This window comes from Pelodiscus sinensis, chromosome 15, assembly GCF_052426305.1.
Source record: "Pelodiscus sinensis isolate ZL-2025 chromosome 15, ASM5242630v1, whole genome shotgun sequence".
In the NCBI taxonomy this organism is placed as follows: Eukaryota; Metazoa; Chordata; order Testudines; family Trionychidae; genus Pelodiscus; species Pelodiscus sinensis.
Window position 1 is genome coordinate 39,919,760 of NC_143066.1, and position 22,016 is coordinate 39,941,775.

At 49.8% G+C, this 22,016-nt stretch overlaps 1 protein-coding gene across 8 annotated transcripts in view; it reads left to right on the plus strand.

The window, feature by feature from the left end:
- The window catches only part of TSC2 (TSC complex subunit 2), a 56,488-nt gene extending 37,209 nt beyond the window's left edge, over positions 1 to 19,279 (plus strand). For 7 of the 8 annotated variants that reach the window (XM_075899844.2, XM_075899846.2, XM_075899845.2 and 4 more), the window contains 11 exons: positions 769 to 984; positions 5,542 to 5,699; positions 6,494 to 6,996; positions 7,836 to 7,911; positions 10,216 to 10,302; positions 11,154 to 11,340; positions 12,689 to 12,828; positions 13,559 to 13,637; positions 16,317 to 16,408; positions 16,653 to 16,751; positions 17,626 to 19,279. In XM_075899844.2, the coding sequence (XP_075755959.2) occupies positions 769 to 984; positions 5,542 to 5,699; positions 6,494 to 6,996; positions 7,836 to 7,911; positions 10,216 to 10,302; positions 11,154 to 11,340; positions 12,689 to 12,828; positions 13,559 to 13,637; positions 16,317 to 16,408; positions 16,653 to 16,751; positions 17,626 to 17,793 (1,805 nt within the window). In that variant the 3' untranslated portion in view covers positions 17,794 to 19,279. Of the gene's footprint in view, positions 1 to 768; positions 985 to 2,998; positions 3,068 to 5,541; positions 5,700 to 6,493; positions 6,997 to 7,835; positions 7,912 to 10,215; positions 10,303 to 11,153; positions 11,341 to 12,688; positions 12,829 to 13,558; positions 13,638 to 16,316; positions 16,409 to 16,652; positions 16,752 to 17,625 lie in introns of all 8 variants that reach the window. The other variant, XM_089769326.1, reaches the window with a different exon arrangement.
- The last annotated feature ends 2,737 nt before the right edge of the window (positions 19,280 to 22,016 follow it).

A 22,016-nucleotide genomic window follows, 5' to 3' on the forward strand; every position in this document is an offset into this window, starting at 1 on the left:
GGCAATCCCCAAAACGGGTGGTTATTTTAGTACTTAGATCCACCACGCTAGCAACAGAATGGCTGGCTACCTTGTGAGTGCTACCCTACAAACAAACCCATTTGAAATACCGGTAGTCCGTATTCAGGACTCTAAATAAAAAAAAAAAAGATACATGCATACAAATAGGATTATCCTAGTTAGCGAATCCTAACTTTTGCATGGACACTTTACGTGATAACACTTCGCACAAGTTGTGTTGCAGTTGTACAACAGTGGTAGCAACCATGACCTACAGTGTCCTATTTTAATCTGCTAACGTCACAAAGGCTTGCTGCTGGAGTAATAACCTTGTGCGTGACTGCTGTGTGTGAAGGAGCAGCAATGGTGTTGAAGGCATGAAGGTTGAAAAACCAGGGTAATCCCCAAATTCTGGGCCACCAATATGTTCCAAAAGCCACACGGAAACAAGAATTGAGTACTTCAGCTGGAAGTTTGTCTTGTGAGAGAATGGACCTTTTATCATTTACAGTACCCAGTAATTGATCACCTTTAGAGAGCCTATCTTGCGCTAAAACATCAGGGCTTAACGAGCTTTGGGGAAGAGTTGCATGTGGCTCTGTGGACTGATTCTCTTTTAAAATGGGAGATTAACTGAGTCAGCTGCTAAATGTCAAGGAAACCCTCAAATTCCTCAACCTCATTTTTACCTGCAAGTTCCGGGGCCTTTATGCTGCTGAGTTTGGCTGTTTGAGAGAGAAGATCTAACTTTACTCCCCTCGCTTCCAGGAAACACAAGCTGGCTAATGAGCCTGGAAAACCCGCTCAGCCCCTTCTCATCGGATATAAACAACATGCCGCTGCAGGAGCTATCCAACGCACTCATGGCTGCTGAGCGCTTTAAGGAGCACAGAGAGACGGCTTTGTACAAGTCTCTCTCTGTCCCTTCCTCCAGCTTGGCCACTGGGACGTCCAAACCATCTCTTCTTCAGCGTTCCAATACAGGTGAGAGAGGAGCATAGCATGTCCCAGGGAGCTGCCACTAGCTTGTATGAAATGAGGGGAGTCTGCAGCAGTCTCCTACAGTGAATTACCGCAGAGGTTGCAAATCTGGTAACAAAGTAAAAACTAAGGGCAGGATGGGGAGGGCCCAGCTGTCTTCATGTGCTTAGTATTCAGTGAACTAAGCCTTTCCTGTTCTCCCATGGCACATGAGAAATGAGGCAGCCCTTCCCTTAAGTACCCCTTCTTCCTAAAAGGGAGCTGTTTTTGGTTTTTTTTAGTGGTCTCAAGCTAAACATGCCTCCGGTGTAACTGACCGGAGCCTGTCTTTTGGTCTGCTGCTTGTTTAAAATTGAGGCAGTGCTTGTCTGTGTTTCTGAATAGGTCTTCTCCAGCATTCCTGTTTTAGTTACCTCTTGCCTAGACTCTTCTGTCGAGCAGTGGTTACTAAGTAAACGGGTCACTACCGACCCCACTGTTGCTCTCTTTTGCAAGTGACTTCAGTATGACGTGGCAGAGGGCGAGTGATGTTAATAGCAGGGTTGTTTTGCTTCTGAATCTTCAGGCATGAGTGTGTTAAGAATTTGACTTTCTCATGATGGGCTTCTCAAAGATCCACTCCTCTGCCCCAGGAGACTTTGGGCAAATATGCTAGCATGGGTGCAGCTCCACCGGTGTTCGTAATATCGGGAGCGCTAATGCTGGCGAACTGTGGCATTCCAAGCCTTGTGAGTTAACCCCGTTCAGTCCAAACCTAATGGGCATGCTGCTTCGGACTCTGAGAGACTGAGTCGCTGCTAGCGGCACACGAGACCGAACAGTGCTGTCTGCTGTAGGGCAGGCTGTCTGGGAGCCAAGTGAAAATGCCTGTGCCCAGGTCCAGCTTTGTGATCAAACCTTGCAGATGCGGGATCTGATTTTATTCTTTCAAAACGTGTGCAGGCAGTTAAAATTGGAGGGCTAAATTGGATGGTGCCCTTTGTTTGAAACACTCATCTGCTCCAGCAGGCTGTTGGATTTTTCTGAACACCCACAGGTTCTGATGTAAAGACCAATACTGCCTGATCTAGCTTTCCCATATGGAAATAGCCAACTTGAGACCTGCTTGTTGGTTGATGCGTACAGTGTTTTGAATCTGCAGTGAATTGTTTCAGCCATATTCATGTACTGGTTGAACTTCTCTAGTCCGGCCTGACCGGATCGGTGCCAAACCATAGGAAGTCAGTATTGGCTAGCAGCATTACCAACATTTCCACGGCTTGCTGGGCTCTGAGAAGAGATTTAGGCATAAATTAGAGCTAAAGAACAGCCCAAAACCCTGAGAGCCAGGGCTGGCTGTAAACAAATCTTAATGGACCACAGGAAACTTGGCTATACCCTTGATAAGTGGACATCCAGCTAACTAAAATCATGCCAGCCCACTGGACTAGGGAGTGCTGAACTAGACAGAAGGGTTGCGATTGTAATGCTGATGCATGTATTCTTTTTAAAGAGGCTAAATCTCTGTATTTGATCCTTTATCCATATCCTGCTATTTAAATTCTCCTACATAGAATCCGAGAGCACTAAAACTGGAGAGGACTTTAAGAGGTCATCAAGTCCAGTCACCTGCCCTCACGGCAGGACCAAGCACCATAAAATGCATGGTTAAATGACCCCTGTGAAATTCGTGTTCCTCAGAAACGGCCTGGGCTCATTTCGTGCTTGTGCTGGTACCCTAGTAAACTTAACCCCTCCTGTAGATTTAAAAAAAAAAATCAAACTCCTTTTCTCCCAAGAGAACAATCTCTGAGTCGGATTGTTTGAATGTGTTTATGCCCCTTGATTTGTACCAGCAAGACCCTCTATCCTTAAGTTATCCCTTTTTACATCTAGTGAGACTTTTCCAGCTTGTTCCTTGCTTTTATTTTTTTTTAAACTAGGCTCTTGGTTACGTTAAACTCTGTGCTGCTTTAATTTTTTTCATATAGTCTCTCCTTCCTTTTGATGTAGCTGCTCACTTGATTTCCCTTTGCAGTGGCTTCTTTCTCTTCCCTGTACCAGTCCAGTTGTCAAGGAAAGTTGCACAGGAGCATATCCTGGGCAGGTATTTTTATCTATCTTTAAGGAAAAAAAAACATTGCCATAGAAGAACACCTCTGATTCATAGAAACTGTCTCCCTCATCCCTCATCACCCTTCCATGTTTCCTGTTTGTCCCCGCTGGTCTCATTACTTTAGACGAATGAGATCTTGACTAGCATGAGGAAGTCCAAGCCAGATACAACCTTTGCAAGCACGAGGAACTTTAATGCAGCCCTTGTTGGGTGGGGTGAGTTCATAGCTCATGAGACTTATGGCTATCGAGTGACCTGTTAAAGATCTGAGTTTCCTAACTTTTAAACTGGATCTTGGAATCGGGGTTTGTGTTTTCTGGGTTGATTCAGAAAGTGCCTCCTCGTAGGTGCAGTGCCACATTCACATTGAACTGAGCATTCAGCCAAAAATGGTGATGGGGAAACCATCTGAAACAAGAAGCTGGTTAGAAAGTCAAAGTTTGAAACTACTGTATAATGGCTGGTTGCACATTTAAAAAAAAAAAAACTAACCATACAAAACCCAAACGCTGCTTCAAGGAGAAATAGATAACGCATTGTTGCATTCTGTAGATTCAGTAGCTGTGTAAAATCTTCCTCCTCTAGCTTTGGCACTATCATCTAGTTCCAAAATATATCGGACCTCTCGATAGTAATCAAAATAGATACCTCTAACGGCAGCACTTGCATTGCCTTGGGTCTGCAATGCTTCCTTGGGTGAATGAAATCCCACCTTCCTTCAGTGGGAAATCTGATATGGAATAGCTGATTATCCAGAACTGGGGATTTCTGTATCCACATGAGGCTATTAAAGTGATACACACATGCTGCAGCACATTAGCCTTCTATGATCCTCCTTCTTCACTCTTGTTATCCTGCTTCCCCCTGCAGTGCAATTACTGGATGTTCAAATGATTAACAAACACCAGCAAAATTGGCCATAATATTAGAACCAGGGCAGTGAAAAGCACAGAGGGTATGGGCAGGTGTGTTCTGGCTTGGACAGCTAACCAGATCAGCACGTTTTTAGAAGGTCTGCGTGTGCAATGCTAACTCTTACTTGCTTCTTGAAATAACTGGTCCTGCGAGCTGAAATCAATCCAGGGAAAGCTGCTTTAGTGCCTTTTTTTGGCTGATTTTTTTGTTTTTGTGTGTGCGTGTGCTAACGTTTTGGTTTCTTAAAAATTTCTACTTTGGAAAACAAATCTTAGCCTTTCAGATTGGTCTTCCAATTCTGTGTGTGTGTAGTGGGAAGCCTCCTGTACTTCAGCCTTTTCCTCAGGACAAAAAAAACAAGGCAAACAGAAGTCTTCGGTCAAACGCATTCCTGTATTCAGGGTTACTGTGTATAGTAGACACTTGATTCCCCCTTCCACTAACCTCTCCGCTTACACAAGGGATGTAAGCGACCAGTCGACTGTCCGATAAGCATAAGCTTATCCGATAGTCGAGTAGTGACTTGACTAGTTGCTTCTCCCTCCCTCCCCAACCTCTGCTGCCTCTGTCAGAGAGAAGCAGCAACTGGGAGGAGCAGGAGCCCGCTTAAAAGCTGGTTTTACCCCAGCACCATCGACAGGGGCGACAGAGGCACGGGTTCCGACTGCTGCGCTTCTGCTTTTGAAATGTAGCAAGAGCCCCAGGGGAGAAGCGCAAGTGAGCAGCGCAGCAGTCAGAACTTGGGGCGAGTGGAAATTGGAAACTCCAACTACTCGATTAGCTGATTAATCGAAATTTAACATCCCTACAATATATAGCGCTTCCAAGGGGCTTTCTTTCAGGCCGTTCTATTTCATTAGCTATTTGTCTAGTTGGAAGCCACACACAAACTTTCCTGAGATTGCTGCAGTGCGTATATTAACGATGCCCTCCTGTCCTTTTAATAAGGCCCAGGTTGCCCTGTTTTGCTTCTACCGAGGCATACCGAGAGGACTGTCCAAATGCAAGTAAATGGCTTCTAGTAAATTTTCTCGTCTCCTCCTCCACATGAGGCACGAGAGCATTTATCTCCTCCTAGAATGAATACAAGGCTTATTCATTTCCACAGTTGCGTAGAACTGATGTTTTCATTGCCTATTCAATAACAAGCTGTAATGCTAGTCATGCGCTCCCTTACCTCTCTCTAGTTATTGTCTGTCCTGATACTTGAGTATTAACATACACAAGGATCCATTGTCTCTGATCTTTTCACTACTTGTCCATTAGTAATGGTCTGGCACCACTGTGCCTAGTGTGACAGAGCAGTTGTGTAATCCTTTCGTGTGAGGGTAAGTCGATCAATTATTCTGTATGAAGGGGAGACCTCTAGCAAGTCTGATGTGCCATTGAAGTCTGCACCCGGTGATCAGAGACACGATATAGCACCCATTCAATATGGCCTTCCTCTAAAATCCTAGTAGGGAAAAGGCTGGTACTTCAGAGGAAAGGACGGGGTCCCATCATGCCACTCCTCTCTGCATGCCTCAGTTATTCTCTTTGTGTCTTGGTAGAATCAGCAGTAGTTCTGGAAGAGGGGAGCCCACAGGAAGCGGATTTAAGAGAAACCGATTCCCTGGCGTCTCAGGAGTTTGAAGACTTCAAGGCGGTGTGCTCTGAGCAAGGCATGAGCGAGGAGAAGTTCATGAAAGCCCACCAGGCTTACAGCCGGGTAAGGCTGTCGTGCATTTGGCTGGTAATCGTACCTTCCCAAGCGAGAGAAGGGGCTTCAGTGTCAACTGCAGATGTGTCCGCGTTCTCCGTTTGCGTCTGTTAACTCGAGCAAAATGCTCGGAAGCGACGGGGAGGCTCATATACAGGAGAAATGGTACCTGCCTGTCACCTCGGCACCTAGGCTTCTGCCCAGGTGACTAGGCCCTATCTGCTCATACTGAAGCTAAAATGCTTTGGTATAGTGCAGGGGAACCTTTTTTGGGTCGGGGGGCTGCTGACCCACAGGAAAACCAGTCGGGGGCCGCACACAAGTGAGCTGCAAAAAAACCCCTCCCCCAGTACAAAAACGCCACACTGCCATGACCCCTGACTGAGAAGCAGAAAGACATTCCCCTTGCACACCAGAGCCTAGGGGGGCCTGGACTAGTAGATTTTTGCGGGCCCCCCCCAGGGTCTGGGATAGAGCCAAAAATGAGGGGTTCAGCGTGTGTGGGCTGCAGGGAAGTGGGCTTTGGGTGTGGGGCATTGATGGGTCTAGAAGGATAAGGTGCAGAGTGGGCTGGAGGAGGGAGGGCAAGGCCGGAGATGGGCAGGGGAGCCCCAACTCTGGGGAACCGGATCCAGGCAAACTGGTGGCCGCATGCGGCTCTGGGTTGCAGGTTCCCCACCCCTGGCGTAGCGTGTTGATTAGTGGCGATGTCTCCCTGTCCACTCACGTCGTTCCCGTGAGCTTTTGTGCATCGTGTCGAGGTGTTCCTCACGAAAACAGCTTTGCTTTGGTTCCCCCCTAAGTCCTCGTCAACGTCTAGTCAAGAAGAGAAATCTCTGAAGTCGGACGAACTGGCGGCTGGCGGAATTCCCATTGGCAGGGTTGTTCCTTTGGAGGATGGCAGGACTCTGGAAGAGCTCTCCTTTCAGCCTTCCCAGCCGCTCAGCAAGTCCAGCTCTTCCCCTGAGCTTCAGACTCTGCAGGAAGTCCTCAAGGACCCCAACAGTAAAGAAGCAACCGGAAGGCTGAGCACGGAACTGAAATCAAAATCTCAGTCTGGGAACCTGGAAGGAGAAGGAGCCGCTAGCTGGCTGAGCCAAGGGGATGACACTAGACTCAGTGGTACATCCAGGCTGGATTGCAACGTCCTTTCTTCCTCACCCCGTTCACCCAGTGGCCACCGTCCTCGAGGATACACCATCTCGGATTCAGCCCCTTCTCGGAGGGGCAAAAGGATCGAGAAAGATGCCCTCAAGAGCAGGACAGCAGCCTCCAATGCTGAGAAAGTACCTGGAATAAACCCAAGGTGGGTGGGTTTTGGGTGGGGGTTCTCAACCCGGCTTCTGGGGGCCTCTCAGAACAAAGATATTTAGAGGGGTAGCTAGACATGTTTAAATTCAACGCGTGGGTTTTGGGGTCTTAGAAGCCTAAACTGAACAGCCAGGAGATAGAACTTTCTCTAATTTAATCCATGTGTTAGCATCTGAAACCTGAATTTTGGGGCAAAAAGAATTGTGGCATCCCAGCTATTTCTGTACTTTTTTTTTTCTTTTCAAAGAACAATTACGTTGAATTAACATTCCTCCCCTTTGCAATTTGAATGCAGGAGAGCTAGTAAGCAAATTAACTATAAACCAGGGAACTAGTCATTTAAAAAAAGTCTCTAGTCCATAGCTATCTCTCTGGCGGAGAGAAAACAAATGCAGAATGGTAAACAGCATGAACAGTGGTGGGGGGGAAAGTAAATTAGATTGGGTGTTTGAGCCCAGTAGCATTCCCAGGCACTAACGGGATGATTTTTACCTTGCTGGTTGTATATTAAATAGTAAAATATTTCCATGAGTCCAGAGCCTAAGCACCTTGTTTAAATTTCTAGATCTGAAGTAAACAATGGCCCAAGGCAGGATTTGATTTCCACGCCTTTGTCTTTTCCAAAGATCCAGTGGCCATTCTGGTATAGAGAAGGCACACGAGTGAGCTAGTGAGGTTTATGGTATGTGCATATACAGCAACAGTAATGGAGCAGATACCTACGGGGCCAACTGAGGAGGGGTTCTGCACTGAGCAGCTCATCTCAAACATCTCTGCCATGTAGATGGACGTGGGCTTTATTGTACGGTAACAGGATTTAATTTCTCTTCTCAGCTTTGTGTTTTTACAGCTATACCACTCCCCCTTCTTTGGAGATGAATCCAACAAGCCCCTTCTGTTGCCAAATGAGGTAGGGATCGATTTTCTGTATGGACATGTGAAATGACAACTTTAATCACGCTCATTTTTGAAAATACAAGCGTGTACTAATTGACTGGCAGCTGGGTGGTGAGGGTTATCGGCGGCTCCTTAATGGCCAGGCTGATAGAGATGTAAACTCTTGGCTATTTCTGATGAACAGATGATCATTGTTTGTGGTTGTGGATTGAGATTTTCCTGCCCCACACCATTTCTCACAGTGCTGATGTACTGTTGTCATGGGATGGCTCCTTTCCGACTCCCAGAGCCGTCAGCGACCAGTTAGCTCGTCAGGCAGTACGTTTGGTCTCCAGGGACAGGGTTTTTACCCCCCATGTATTCGCTTCTGAGGAAGCAGGTGTGGTGTTGCGTTGGTAATAATAGCAGAGGGTGAAATCGGGCAATGTGCTTTGGAGAAGATGTCTAGAAAATTGGGGGTGGCCCATATTACAGACGAGGGATGTAAACATCTAGTTCAGGGGAGGCCAACCAGTTAGAGACGAAGCTGTGGATAGAGTGAAAAGAGCCACGTATTGTATATTTATTTTTATATAACTGTCTATAGATAAATAGATATAGTACACAAAATGTAGGGATAAAAATAACATTACAGGACATTTCAGACAAAACCAATAAAAAAAGTCTCTAGTCACTTACAAAATTCACGGCCAGTCCATAGATTTTTTTTTTTTCAGAGAATTTGAGAAGGAACAAACATCAAATTTTAAAAAAAACCAAACCTTTAAAAATACAGTAATATTCTCACACTTAAAAAAAAAGCATCCCCACCGTGTATTTTAAATGTAACACTACTGCCCTATTATGTCTGGTGAGTTTTTTAAAATTAAACTGAACTGATAAGTAAATTAGCACAATTTGAAGTGCCTGTTTCACTCCGGCTTGTTGATCTCTGGTCTGGTTTCCTCTTCATTTAATTAAAAAAAAAAAAAAAAGATTATGGCTTTTTTTATACTTCTAAAAATTCAGGTCTGTCCCAGACTGCAAATATGAGAGGTTCAAAAACAATAAGGGAGACACTCCTATTTCAGAATGATTGCTTCAGCCTGGCAAACAATAGCCTTTGAATTTTCTTTAAAGAAACACAGTGAAAGCCAGGTACATGCTGATTTTCTTTTTTTTGCCCTGGAATTTTTGAATATGACATTTTTAAATATGTGGCGCTGCCACTTTGAAACGCTGTGGGGAGCACAGGGCCGGCGGGGGATGCTTGAGTTCCCTGCTGGCCCCATACTCCCTGCAGCGCTATGTACCTTTGAAGTGTAGCAACAGCCTGGGGCCGCTGCTACACTTCAAAGGCAGGGGCGCCCTTATCGACGAATTGAATAATCGATGCAAATTGCATTGACTATTCAATTAGTTGATTATTCTAAATTTAATCCTTGTTACAGACCAGGGCCAGGTCTACACTGCAGGGGAAGATCGAATTAAGATATGCAACTCCAGCTATGTTAATTATGTCGCTGAAGTTGATGTACTTTCATTTGAGTTTCTGTGCCATTTCCACAGCAGAAGGTCGATGAGAGCAAACATTCCTGTCAGCTTCCCTTACTCCTCGTGAGGAGGAGTATTGGCACTGACAAGGGGCGCCCTCTGAGTTCGATTTAGTGGGTCTTTACGAGACCCACTAAATCAAACTCAAGAATATTGACCACGGTAGCGTTGATCTTCTGTGAAGTGAAGACGAGCCCTGGGAGTGCCCAACGGGAGTTACCCAACGCAGAAATAGACCAGAATATAACCAGGGTTCTGGGGGGGGGAGAGTGCAGCACTGTCGAGGTGGCACAAAGCATAGTGAATCTACAAGTCAGATACAAACCTGGGGTGCCATTTCCTGGGTCTGAGTAGCAAACCCTCTGGGAGTCTGACAGAGTGGGTGAGCGAAAGTACTGTCCTGTGTGACAGTATTATCGAAAGCAAGTGTGTTCTAGCACTGATCCTGCCGTGTTTATCAGTTGTCATGGCTGGTGCGTGAAATACATTCAGCTGTCAGGAGGTGAGATTGTGGCAATACAAAGGAGAACAAAAGGAACAGTAGACTCCCTATTAAACACTTTCTCATTCGTATTCCTCAGAAGCGAATAGTGTGTGTGTGTGTGTGTGTGTGTGTGTGTGTGTGTGTGTGTGTGTGTGTTTCTGTGGTCAATACCTCACTAACGTTTATCGAAGAATAATCATGTGGGGATGAGGAATCACTCCATAGGCCTTTGTAGTCTGTGGTGGGTCTGCTCTTCAGTGCCATTCAGAGAAATGACCAGTGAACATGTTTTAATTGTAGACGTTTGAAAGCTCGGTGCAGCTCCTAGATCAGATTCCTTCCTACGATACCCACAAGATTGCCGTGCTCTATGTCGGAGAAGGGCAGGTGAGTTCTTGCACATACCAAAGGGAGATTTCAAGGAGAGGCCAAGCAGCTTCACTTGAATCGCATTAATTTCTACCCATGTTAAAGCAGCAGCTTTGCGTGTTGCGGTCTCCTGGGTTGTACAGAGAATGCCCAAACTACAGCAAAATGCCTTGAGGCCTGAGGTTTCACGCTGATGCTTGTTCCTGGTGTCTGTCGTACACGCGCCCACTGCAGCTTTCCAGTAGCAAGGCTTATATTTCACTAGTCCAGGGTGTCTTCTCAGAGGCTCCTTCCGAGTGACTCTTACTGACGTTGGCTTCTCTTCCATGTGGCCAGCTTTAGTGGCACTGGCACTGTTTGATGGTTGGGGTGCTGAGCTGTGCTCCCCCCACACACACACCTGTTTACACCCCTCGCTGCCCCAGGCTGGGGTCATGCCTAGAGTTACCAGCCTGGGTGAGTCGGTAACCCTGCCACGGCTAGAGGTGACTGCAGAGCTCCCAGCCGACATCAGGATCCCAAGCGGCAGCCGAGCCCCTGGGGGTGGCGGGACTCTGAGGGGCGTTAAAGCCAGCAGGACCCCAGAGGGGCTGCCCAGAGGCAGGGACCCAGAGCTGGCTCCTGAGTACTTCCCACTCCTCTGGCAATCTCAGGGCTTTAAAGCTTTCCGCAACTCTTCTCCCAGCCCAGCCCATACTCAGTGAACAACTTTTGTCCCCTCCCGTTCTGCGTGGACAGGGTCTGCCCTTGGGCGCGGCTTGCTGACCCTGGAATCCGGCCAAAGCCCTCGCAAGGACCTGAATCTGCTTTAACAGTCCAAAGACACGAGGAAGGACTTGACCCCCCTCTCTGAATGTTTTCTTTTCTAGAGCCACAATGAGATTGCCATTCTGTCCAATGAACACGGCTCCTACAGATACACCGAGTTCCTGACTGGCTTAGGGAAGCTCATTGAACTCAAAGACTGTCAGCCTGATAAAATTTACCTTGGTGGTCTGGACGTGTGTGGGGAGGATGGTCAGTTTACCTACTGCTGGCATGATGACATTATGCAAGGTAGGGCGTCCCACTTCTCGGGGGGACAGGAATGGGGCTTTACTGCCTGAGAAAAGCCAGTAGGTCTGGGTGGTGTCCCACGTCTTCTGTTCTCAGATGGTGGCAGAGAGAAGGGCTGCCTGGATTCCGTTTCCGTGTCGTCTCATATGTTTAATCGTCTTCACTGATGGCTTGGGAGCAGACCTGCCAATGGGGGGCAAAGAAGGAAGTTACCCCGGGGACGAGTGATACAGAAGGGTCCGGGAACACCCATTGGCTGCTGCTGCTGCAGGAGCAGTGGCATCCGGGGCACTGGGCAGCGTTGAGAGTGTGGGGAGAGGCGCAACGCTCTCCCAGCGGCACTGAGGGCTGTCTAGCCCCAGCTCCACCCCTCCCGTCTTCTTGGCCCTGTTACTTGGAAGAAGTTGACACAAACTTTTAAATTGGGCAAAAAAAAGGTCACTTTTTACTCTGAATACAAACCGTACCCTCTGAGAGAGGTGTGGGTTTATGTCTGCCCTTGCGTTAAGCTGTCTTGTTTCATGGGCCACTGGGTTTCCAGAAACTATCTGATGTGTTCTAGCAGCCCACATGTGTCCCAGCTGTGCCAGATGTTTCTTTGGAGAACGATTTTTAAATATGGGCGGTGTTGTTCGTGATAGCCTTGGGACTGGGTGTGAGCACAGCATCCTGCCCACGTGGCAGTGACTAGAAAGACGTTTAAAAGTAGAAGGTACTTTTGTTTTTTCTGTACACGGCAGACCTTCCTCTCTGCTGCTGTGGCCCTGCTGAAATTGTCGTAAAGTCTTTCCTTAACTCTCTCTCGTGTATTGGGATGAGTGTTCTAGTAACGGCAGGTAACCGAGAATGCATCTGAGAAGGCTATTGCTGATGGGCCAGATCAGCCATTTTGACCCTGGTGTAACTAGCAGCAGAATACAGGCTGCTCCCAAGTTACGCTCGGTTCGGAGGTCCCAAAGGGTCTTCTCTGTGGCCAGGGATTTGGCTGCAGTATTATGCACTGTGATATGTCTCCAGTGCAACGCAAAGCAGATAGAACGGGCTATCTGGCGCTGGCTGCTAGTATTCAGGCCAGGCCTTCATAGAATTAATCCTAGACCTGGAATAGACTTCAGGAGGTCATCAAGTCCAGCCTCCTGCCCAGTCTTCAAAGCAGCACAGCGCAGTCCTGCGTACAGTAGTTCAGCCGTAGATAAATGCCGTATCCTGAATGTTGCCACTCGAGGGCCATAGATACCCTGGCGAGCTATCTGTCCTTGCACCCCCTGCAGGAATGCTGCTAGCTGCATCTCCTCTCTTCGATCCCATTTCGGTTCGGTTTGCCTGATTCTTTTTCCCCCTCCCCCAGCCATTTTTCACATTGCGACGTTGATGCCTACAAAGGATTTGGATAAATATCGCTGTGACAAGAAGAGGCACCTTGGGAACGACTTTGTTTCCATCGTTTATAACGATTCTGGGGAAGACTTCCGGTTGGGAACCATCAAGGTACGAGAGTTTACACTGGACTCTGCTTATGAGACCTCTGGTGGGCTGATACAGCTTTGGAAATCCTTCAAAGGCGACAGGACATTCCCCTTGCCTGTCAGCCATGGGGTCTTGGTAAAATTGTTCATCTCCTTGCGTCTTGTCCGAAGCCGCGGTGTCAGTTTGGATATTTCTTTGGTGGGGCAAATTCTAGGCCAGTCACCCTCCTGCAGAGATGTGTACCCATGTGGTACGTGAGCTTTGCCACTAAGAGTTGAGTTCTAGGTAGGCCCCACCCCCGCATCCTGCATTACAGGAATGGACGACTCAGGCACCAGGTCACAACGCCCCTCGCTGACCTTTGGCCTCTGCGTGGAGTGGCACCCGGGTCACATTTCAATGGCATTGCTACCATGCAGCCAAGCCACGCTCCAGATCACTCTGCCAGCAGCTGTACTGGTTGAGAACAAGCCCCCTGTTTAATAGTGGTCGGCCTAGTTCCCCACCGGTCTCCGTGGCCTATGGAACATTTGGCGAGTGCAAAACCTGGTGGGAGAGAGCGGGACCAGCTTTCTCCCTCCTTGCTGGTGCCACTTGTCTCACGACGATTTGGTTATGAATTGGGGCTAGTTACCTTGCTGTGTTCAAACTGCATCTGTGGGTTGCCTCTGTAAATGTCACGCTTTCCGGTAAAATACACCTCCGCCTGTTCGCTCTGCTTCTGCATTCTAATATTTTGTTTCCTCTCTAGGGCCATTTCAACTTTGTGCATGTGATCATCACCCCGCTGGACTACGACTGTAACCTGGTGACGTTACAGTGTCGGAGAGGTAGGGTTAAATCTGAGAGTGTTTATACTGACAACTTCCTTCTCTTCACCGTAACGTTTGTAAAAGTCGCCAGGTTGTAAGAATTCTTTAGAACGCGGGAAATGTAGGACTGCGAGCCCTGGTCTACACGGGGGGAGTTATTGTGACATGCTAAGAGGAGCCTCCACACGACCAAGCCTGTTGTTTCGAAATAACGGGCTGGTTATTTCAAAATCTGTCGTCCTGCTTTCCGTGAGGAATAACGCTTATTTCAAAATCGTGATTTCGAAATAGCAGCAATGTGGACGCTCCGCTGCTATTTCGAAATAACGACTCCCCAGAGTAATTCGGAGCGCTTTCCAGGGCTCTAAGTCGCAGTAGCGCATCCACAGTAACGGCACCTGCCTCGGACTAATTTTGCCGTGTGCTATTTCAATGTTGTTATTTTGGGAGTTATTTCAAATGGAGTTCTTTTGAAATAATTTCCTAGTGTAGACAGGCCCCAAGAGACAGGTCATGCGGTCTAGTCCCCCGCCCCGAGGCAGGAGAGAGATTGGTCAGTCCCCTCCTGTAACCGCATATCCCGTGCTGCCAATGTACCTAGCTGAAGCAGCTGCTTCCTGCTCTGAGATTTGTTCTGGTACCCGCTTTCCGGCTGCCCTTTAGTGTGTGTGCTAATGGGCCCCTCGGAAGTCATGAAATCACCCTGTCTTTGGGGATGTGTCCAGCCAGCATGTTTTCCCTGCTCCACCTCGGGCAGCTCCCTTCTAGGCAGGGAAAGCAGGGAGTGTCAGCCATTCTGGCTCGCCATTAACCGGTGGGGCTGGAACAGCTCCCTACCCGCTCTAGCCCCGCGGGGGGTCTGCCGCACACACAGGCTGCTCCGGTCGTCTGAGCATGGGACAGGTCTCCTGCAGCTGAGCATTGCTCTGCAGCTAGAGAGGGGCAGGAGTGTTTTGGGGTTTATTCCCCAATTGTGAGCTGGATGTGGGACTTCGGCAGCCTTACCAGATCCCATGCGGATCCCCCAGCGTTGACAGGATGCGACCACGAGCCCAACCTTTCCCACAATGCACTCCTCCTGAAACCCCTTCCGGTTTGAGGAGCACAGCTGTGAAATATTCTGCCCGGGCCTCTGTGCTTTAGGGGAATCGTGGTCTGGCCAGGCTTCCTGGAAAGGCCCCCTCTGTGGGGAGCCGTCAGATCCTGGGAGCCCCGAGCGTTGCATCCTTTGAGCAGTGTCGCAATAGAAGCGATAAAGCTTTAGACCAGTGGTCGCCACCCAGTCGATTGGGGTCTACCGGGGGGTCTTGGAGCCTCTGACGGGATCCTGACTGGTTTGGCCAGGAAGCTCTCAAGTGCTGGTACTTCAGTTGCCTCTCCCCTGACTGTCATGCTGCTCCTGCCCTCTGCTTTGGAGCTGAGGCTCCTGCTTGCTGTGCAGGGGGTGGGAGGGAAAGTGGGGGGCGCTGATGTCAGGGTGTCCCTCCTCCTCCCTCCCCCCCCCACTCTTGTACCCTAACTCCACAAGGAAAGCAGGGGATGGCGGGAGCTTGGCAATGCAAACTTGTCACGCTCGCTCACTGTGTGTGCGTCTGTCACTCTCACAAACACCCTGCCCTTCACACACGGGTGGTGCTTACTCCTTTTCCTGCCTGCAGCGTGGGTTGGTTTGGGACTGGCCTGTGTATTTCATCATTTTCATTTCTCCCTTACGCTTAAATGTAATTCTTGAGCAGTGAGTTCTAACATGCCGAACCGTCGTGGCTGGAGTCATTATCCCTGTGGGAATTGCTGCTCCTGAAGGTGACTGGCATGTCCCTGCGGCCCCTGAGAGATAGAGCAGGGGGTCTCCACATGCTGCTCTTGCCTGCGGACACTGCTCCTGCAGCTCCCATTGATCAGTAATGGGGAACCGTGGTCAGTAGAAGCTATTAGGTCAGTGACTGTAGATGAGGGGCAGCACAGGGAGCCACTGCTGTCCATGCCAGCTGCTTTCAGGAGGGGTGCAGGGCCAGGGAAGGAGTAAGCCGCCTTAATTCCCCTGCTCTATGAACTGGAACCAGTCTCAGTTAAATGGTGCCCAGCCAGTGCCTGCTTCCTGAACCCCTGTCCCAGCCTGGACAGCTTCCTGCACCCAGCCTCCTGCCCCAGACATGAGTCCCCTTGCACCCAAACTTCTTCCCGGAGCTTGCACCCTGAACCCCCTCCTGGACCCCAATCCCCTGCCCTGGGCTAAGCCCGGAGCCCTTCCAGTGCTCCAAACCCCTTGGCCCAAGACCAGAGCCTGGACCCCGACCCCCTACCCCAGCCTGGTGAAAGTGAATAAGGTTTGGGGAGGAAGGGGGATGGGGTGAGCAAGGTGGAGGAGGAGCAGGGCCTCGGAGGGGGAAGGAAGCAGGGCAAGGGTATTTGGGTCTGAGGTAGATTTTACATTGCACTTCAATTGGAAAAATGAGCTTGTGGTTAAAAAGCTTGGAGACCCTGCTTTTGGGGTTTGAGGGGGGGTTGAAGGAATGGATTGGTGAGTGCAGGGTACTCCGATGTCTCATGTACTGGAAAAGCCTTGCGATGCTGAATTTATCACTGTGCGGGACTTAACATTACTGGCTAATTCGGGCTTTTTGTCCTTGAAAGGGTCCATCTTGCACAGAATGTAAATCTTGTTCTTTGGGGTTTTTTTTTCATTTTAAAATACAGACATGGAAGGGCTGGTGGACACGAGTGTCGCGAAGATTGTCTCGGATAAGAACCTGCCGTTTGTTGCCCGCCAGATGGCCCTGCATGCCAATGTGAGTCCTGTCTGTTCTCTTCGAGTGCTGCTGTGTTTCTGCCACCCCAGGGGAATGAATGCAGTTTGGCCAAAAAACTCAACTCGGAGAGCTATTTCTGTTGAGTAAGCAGTCAGGCCAGATTTAGCAGCGGAACATCCCAGATTGAGTAGGATTTCAATGACTAAACACATGATGTTGTGTAAACAATCTATTATTGTCTCGTGGGAGCTGCATTTACCGTTTCTCTTTTCCCTTGACTCAGATGGCCTCCCAGGTTCACCATAGCAGATCCAACCCAACAGATACATACCCATCAAAATGGATCGCTAGGCTTCGTCATATCAAGAGGCTCAGACACCGGGTAATTCCAGTTTGTTGTTTCCTTGACGTGTTGCATGTCTGGGACTCTCAGCGCAAGCCAGGCCAATTACAGATCTCCCGAGAAAAGAAGGAGCTGTCCAAGGACAGTCGTAAGTGAGAGGGCAGTCTGCCTTGAAAGCTTGAGAATAACCAAACTCTAGTTAGGGATGTAAGTGACTAGTGGTGCAACTAGTCCACCCCCCACCCCACCCACTGCCTCTATCAGAGAGAGGCAGCAAGGGGGGGAGCAGGCTTAAAAACCGATTCCCAAAGCACTGTCGCCATGGGGAGCAGGGGAAGTAGAGGCGCAGCAGGAAACGGCCCGAGCAGGGACTGAAGCAATCTCCGCTCGCGCGACTTCTGTTGCGATTCTGCTTTAGAAATGTACAAGAGCCCTGCCGGGGCTCTTGTTCCTTAAAATGCAGAAGCCCCACAGGGAACATCGGGCCAGCGGAGACTCCCCTGCTGGCCTCGCGCTCCCTGCCGGGCTTCCGCTTTTGAACTGCAGCAAGAGTCAGGCAGGGCGTGGCTACAGTTCAAAGGCAGCAGCGTCCTTATCGACTAATCGAGTAGTCAATGGGTATCCTATCGACTATTCGATTAGCTAATGAATCTACACTAACATCCCTGGCGAGAGTGACGTGTGGGGAGGGAGGGTTTGACGCTACAGGCGGCTGAAGATCCCTCCATTTCCATTGGCCAGAGCAGGAGTTGAGGACACCGGCTCCTGGCCGGGTTGTGCGTGTGATGCAGGGTTGAGATCCAAGTGGCCGCAGGGAGAGCTGGGCCTACTCCCCTGCCCTCCCCAAGTAGAAAAAGGGAGAGGGAGTTGTGGAGGTATCCTGCTGACCTGTTCCTCTGTGACGCTCTTTCAGATACGTGAGGAAACCCACCAGACCCCTGGTTTCCCCCTGATGCAGATGCACCCTTCTGCTGCTCCCAAGCCCCCTCCCCAGGTTCCTCAGGACTCGGCACCCACCTATGAAACTGGGCAGAGGAAGAGGCTGATCTCCTCGGTGGACGATTTCACAGAATTTGTGTAAATCCCCCATGGTCAGCGTCCGTGCTCTGGCAGCAGGGTGGAGGGAGCGACCGCTTATGAGCCTGCCCAGTAATTCAGCGCTGCCAGGGGGAGGCGGCTGGAACGTGGCAAGGACAGTGTGTCTGTGTTATCCTAGTGTGAGCTAGTTCTTGGTCTGCCATGTTGCCCTGGGAGACCTCATCGCCTGGGCTGTGAGTCGCCCACCCTCCCGATGGAAGGGTTTGCTCCCCTAGCTAATGCCCCCAGAGTGCAGCGTGCCTACACCTCTGCCTCTGCTTGGCTAGACACGTTCCGTGACGTTTAACGGCATCCTCTCCGTTAGTAGCTTCCTTGCGAAATGGAAGCGTCTCTGGACGCGGACGCAGGCGCAGTGGCGGCAGCAGGCAGGGCAATCGCTAGGCGGGGCGTGTGACCCAATGAAAGCTGCATGGACACGTGAGTGTCTCCATTTCCTCTCTGCGGCTGGAAAAGCTCTGTTAGCGTTGCTGAGAGCTGCATGCCCTTTCAAGCTAGTCCTTAACACCAGCGCACAGTGCCCCCTCGCTTCACAAGGTGTCTGTCGACTGCCTCCTTGAGGCGATCCCCGTGTCCCCCTGCCAGTACAATTGCTCTTGCGCACCGTAGCTGTATTACATAGGGAGGTGCTTGCTGGTCAGTGGAGGGGCAGAGCGGTGTAGAAATCAGCCGCTGTCATGACGACTCCTTTAAACCCAAGACAGTTTGGGCCAGTTTAAGGAATTCTCAGCAAAGGCTTTAGCTTGAGGGCCAGCCTTGCTCCTGGGGCAGTCAACTGCAAAGCTTTCGTTGACTCCGGCGCCCGAGGATGGTCCCTGAGAATGGGGCAAGGATCCTGGGAAGTAACTGGATCCGGTTGGGGGTGTTCACGTACTCTGCGCAAAGGCACCCTTCAGAGGGGTGACTGGGCCCAAGTACCCAGAGCATGGCCAGGGTAAGCTGGTCGTTATCCTGCTACCATGCGGCCTTGCCAGAGGTAAGTCCCAGATTTCCCCTTCCCTTTTAAATGCCTGTTGGCTTTGGTTGGTGGCAACATGCCCGTCTAGGACTGGTCACGTGGTGATGGTCCCGCATTTGGAAGCCAGCAGTTTGGCTTGTTCGCAAGGGGCCCTTTTGAAGGCAGGTGTGCGCCAGGCCTGTCAGAAGTAGCTGACTGGACACTACGCTGCCGTACTGGGAGAAGCTGTGTAAGCTGGAACGTACTGTGATGACTTTGGGTGCTCGTCACCCCTCAGTGACTGTGGTCCTGATCCAAGTGAGTGTTGGGATGCTCAGCTCAGTGACTGGGTAACTGCTGAGTAATGTGAATGGAGGCGAAGGCAAATCAGTTGGAAGTTGGAATTGTTTGGGAGACGTTTTTGGAGGGAGGGAAGGGGAAGCTACTGACCATTGCTGGCCTGTCCAGTAACTCGTGTACGTCCCGGTTTGATAGTTTATTAATTGTAATTGAAATAAAAGTCTTTGTTCAGTTACTGGGTTCTTGCTGGGGTGGGCAATCTCTCCCGCCACATCGCAAACCCCCTCCAGGTGGATCTGCTCCTTCCATTGGCAACAAGGCCTGGTTCTTCTCTCTGACCCTGGAGAGGGGTCTGGTATGAGCCCCCCTTTGTGCCAAGAACAGGTACAACATGGGCGGCAGCCGCAGGACAGACTCCCCCATGATCCTGCCAGTTTGCCTCACTCCTGAGTGGGAGGGGTGGCTAGGCATAAGCATGGCTGAGTTCTCAGGGCCCATGGAGTCCCTGGCCTCTCAAGACTGCATTTGAGGGAACCTGTGGGGCAGGTCAGACCTGTGGGAGGGATGTTAAATGTAGATTAATGGATTAATTGAACTTGTGGGGGACTCAAGAAGTCTGTCTCTTCTCCCCCTCTCCCCCCCCCTCCCCCCGGTGGTGTTTCAGAGTGGCAGTGCTGCATGGAGCCCAGGGGATTTGGACTGACCCCAGGCTCCACGTGGCGCTGCTGCTTTGAAGTACCCTCTCCTCTTCCCTCCCCCCCCCCCTTGCTGCCTCTTTCTGATAGAGGCAGCAGCGGGAAGCAACTGGTCAGCTAGTGTGTGTCAGCTGTCCAATAAGCATTTGTTTTCCGATAGTCAACTAGTCATTCACATCCCTAACCCATGGCTGAGCAACCCTGGACCGAGACCCTATAAACTTCTTTCTCTGAAGCACCACTTGGCAGTTTTTGGGTGTTGACATCTGACATGGATGGAAGTCTGCCGCTACCTCCCCTTTGTGAATTTTTCAGATGTTAACATTGCAACTAGAGCAATGCTAGTATTTCCCAGTGACATCCATGGAGCGCTGATGGATGTTTGAGTCTATATGCCAGTAAAGTTCAGCCACAAGCAAGGCCCTGACAGCCTCTTGTACACTGAACAAATTCTGTATTAGTTTTAAAGTACAGCTTGAACCTCTCTAGTCCAGCATCCTGAGCACCTGACGGGTGCCAGACCACGGGAGGTCAATATTGTCTAGCAGCATGACCAACCCTTCCCCTGCTTCGGAAGACATTTAGGGGTAAGTTAGAGCTAAAGAACAGCCCAGAACCCTGACAGCCAGGACGGGTGGCTAGAAACAAGCTTATGGGACTGGGGAAAACTTGGGCCACACCCAGAGTAAGTAGGTTTCTGGCCAACTCAAATCATGCTGGATGACAAATGTTGCCAGACCAGAGAGGTTCAACCTATAGAACTTCTATCAGAGATTTCAAAGCTCCTCAATGCAGTAATAATGAGTAATTATCCTGTTATCAGTTTTTGACTTTTGGTGACAAATGCGTATTTCTCAGGGGGGAGAATTTACTGAGCAATTAAAGTACTCGAGTTGGACTAGGTCTGCAGCGAGTAGCTTTCAAACCTTACTGTGGTGCTGTATGTACCGTAGAGAGTTGTGCACATGGATTGCTAATGGGCAACAAGGTTAGGGTAACAGCTCCCACCAAAAGCATTGCAGACACTTACTTAGCAGTCCATGGTTTTTATTTGACATTGTCATTTTTAAGAAACATTCCCGCCGTTACAAAATTGGCTATTCTGTTTGCAAATGCAACAGGGACCAGCAGGCACTATGTTGGTGCATTCGCCCTGACCATCCAGTGCTACAGAAAGCATTATACGGATTGCCCACCCACCTCCCACCCCTTAACTAGCTGGTAGGGCCCTGTTCAAGCAGCTTGATATGATTGCATCATGGTGAGACTTCAGGCAATAAATAAGAAACCATCGCTCGGTGACTATAAACACAAAATATACATTCAAGAGTACTTAGTAGGGCTGCAAGTTGAATGAATTGCTGTGGACAAGGAGTATAATCTCATGACTAATAGCTGTGGCTGCAATGAAGCTCAGGTTTTGTATACTTGACCCCTTAGCGGGGTCACTGCCAGGAACCCCCTGCTTGCGACTAAAGGTCCCATACAAAGCCGTGCTGCTAGGAGAGCATTACCGCGGTGTGTTCTACCCTGCCTGGGAGCGTCCGGCTTTTCTCTAGCGCCTCTTCACAGACTTGGAGCCAGGAAAAGCACTAGGGCCCTTGTCCTAATCCAGCTTTGCTCCTCTGCAGTTAGATGCAGCACTTGGTGGGACTCACTCACACCACCATGCGGTGGGACTCTCTCACACCGCCATGCGCACATGCATTCAGCTAGCGGGCGAAGCCGCTCATTCGTTTGAAGGCCAAACTTCAAGCAATGCCAGCTCGCCACAGTGGGTGTGTCCTAAATTTAATCTTTGCCACCAGCTGTGAGCCTGCAAAAGGTAGCACAGCTGCCTTTGGCTTTCAGGGCTCTAGCTTCTCTCAACATTACAGCCCGTGTTCAATTAACTGCTGGGTTTGGGGGGGAGGGGAGTCTAAATCTATTGCTGCCAACCGCAGGCTGACCGCAAGCGTCTCAGTTTTGCCCTTTCACGCTTCTAGGTTTTACTGGACTTTCAAAGCCCTTGGCCAGTCAAACGGTACCTTCAGCCATAGCGTCCGGACCCTGCATCTACCATTTAGCTCTTGGCAATTATGGTTGATTGAGAGGCCTCTTGGCTCAGACAGCTCTTAACCATCATCCCAGCCACTGTTTGTAACTGCTGTCACAGCTACAGCCTGCCCTCTAGGCTAGCTCTTCAGGGGAGTCTTGGCTGGCCTGCATCGGGGCCAGAGCTTGCTAAGCATAACAACTGGGGCACCGCTAGATAGTTCAGTGGCTAATTGTTCTAAG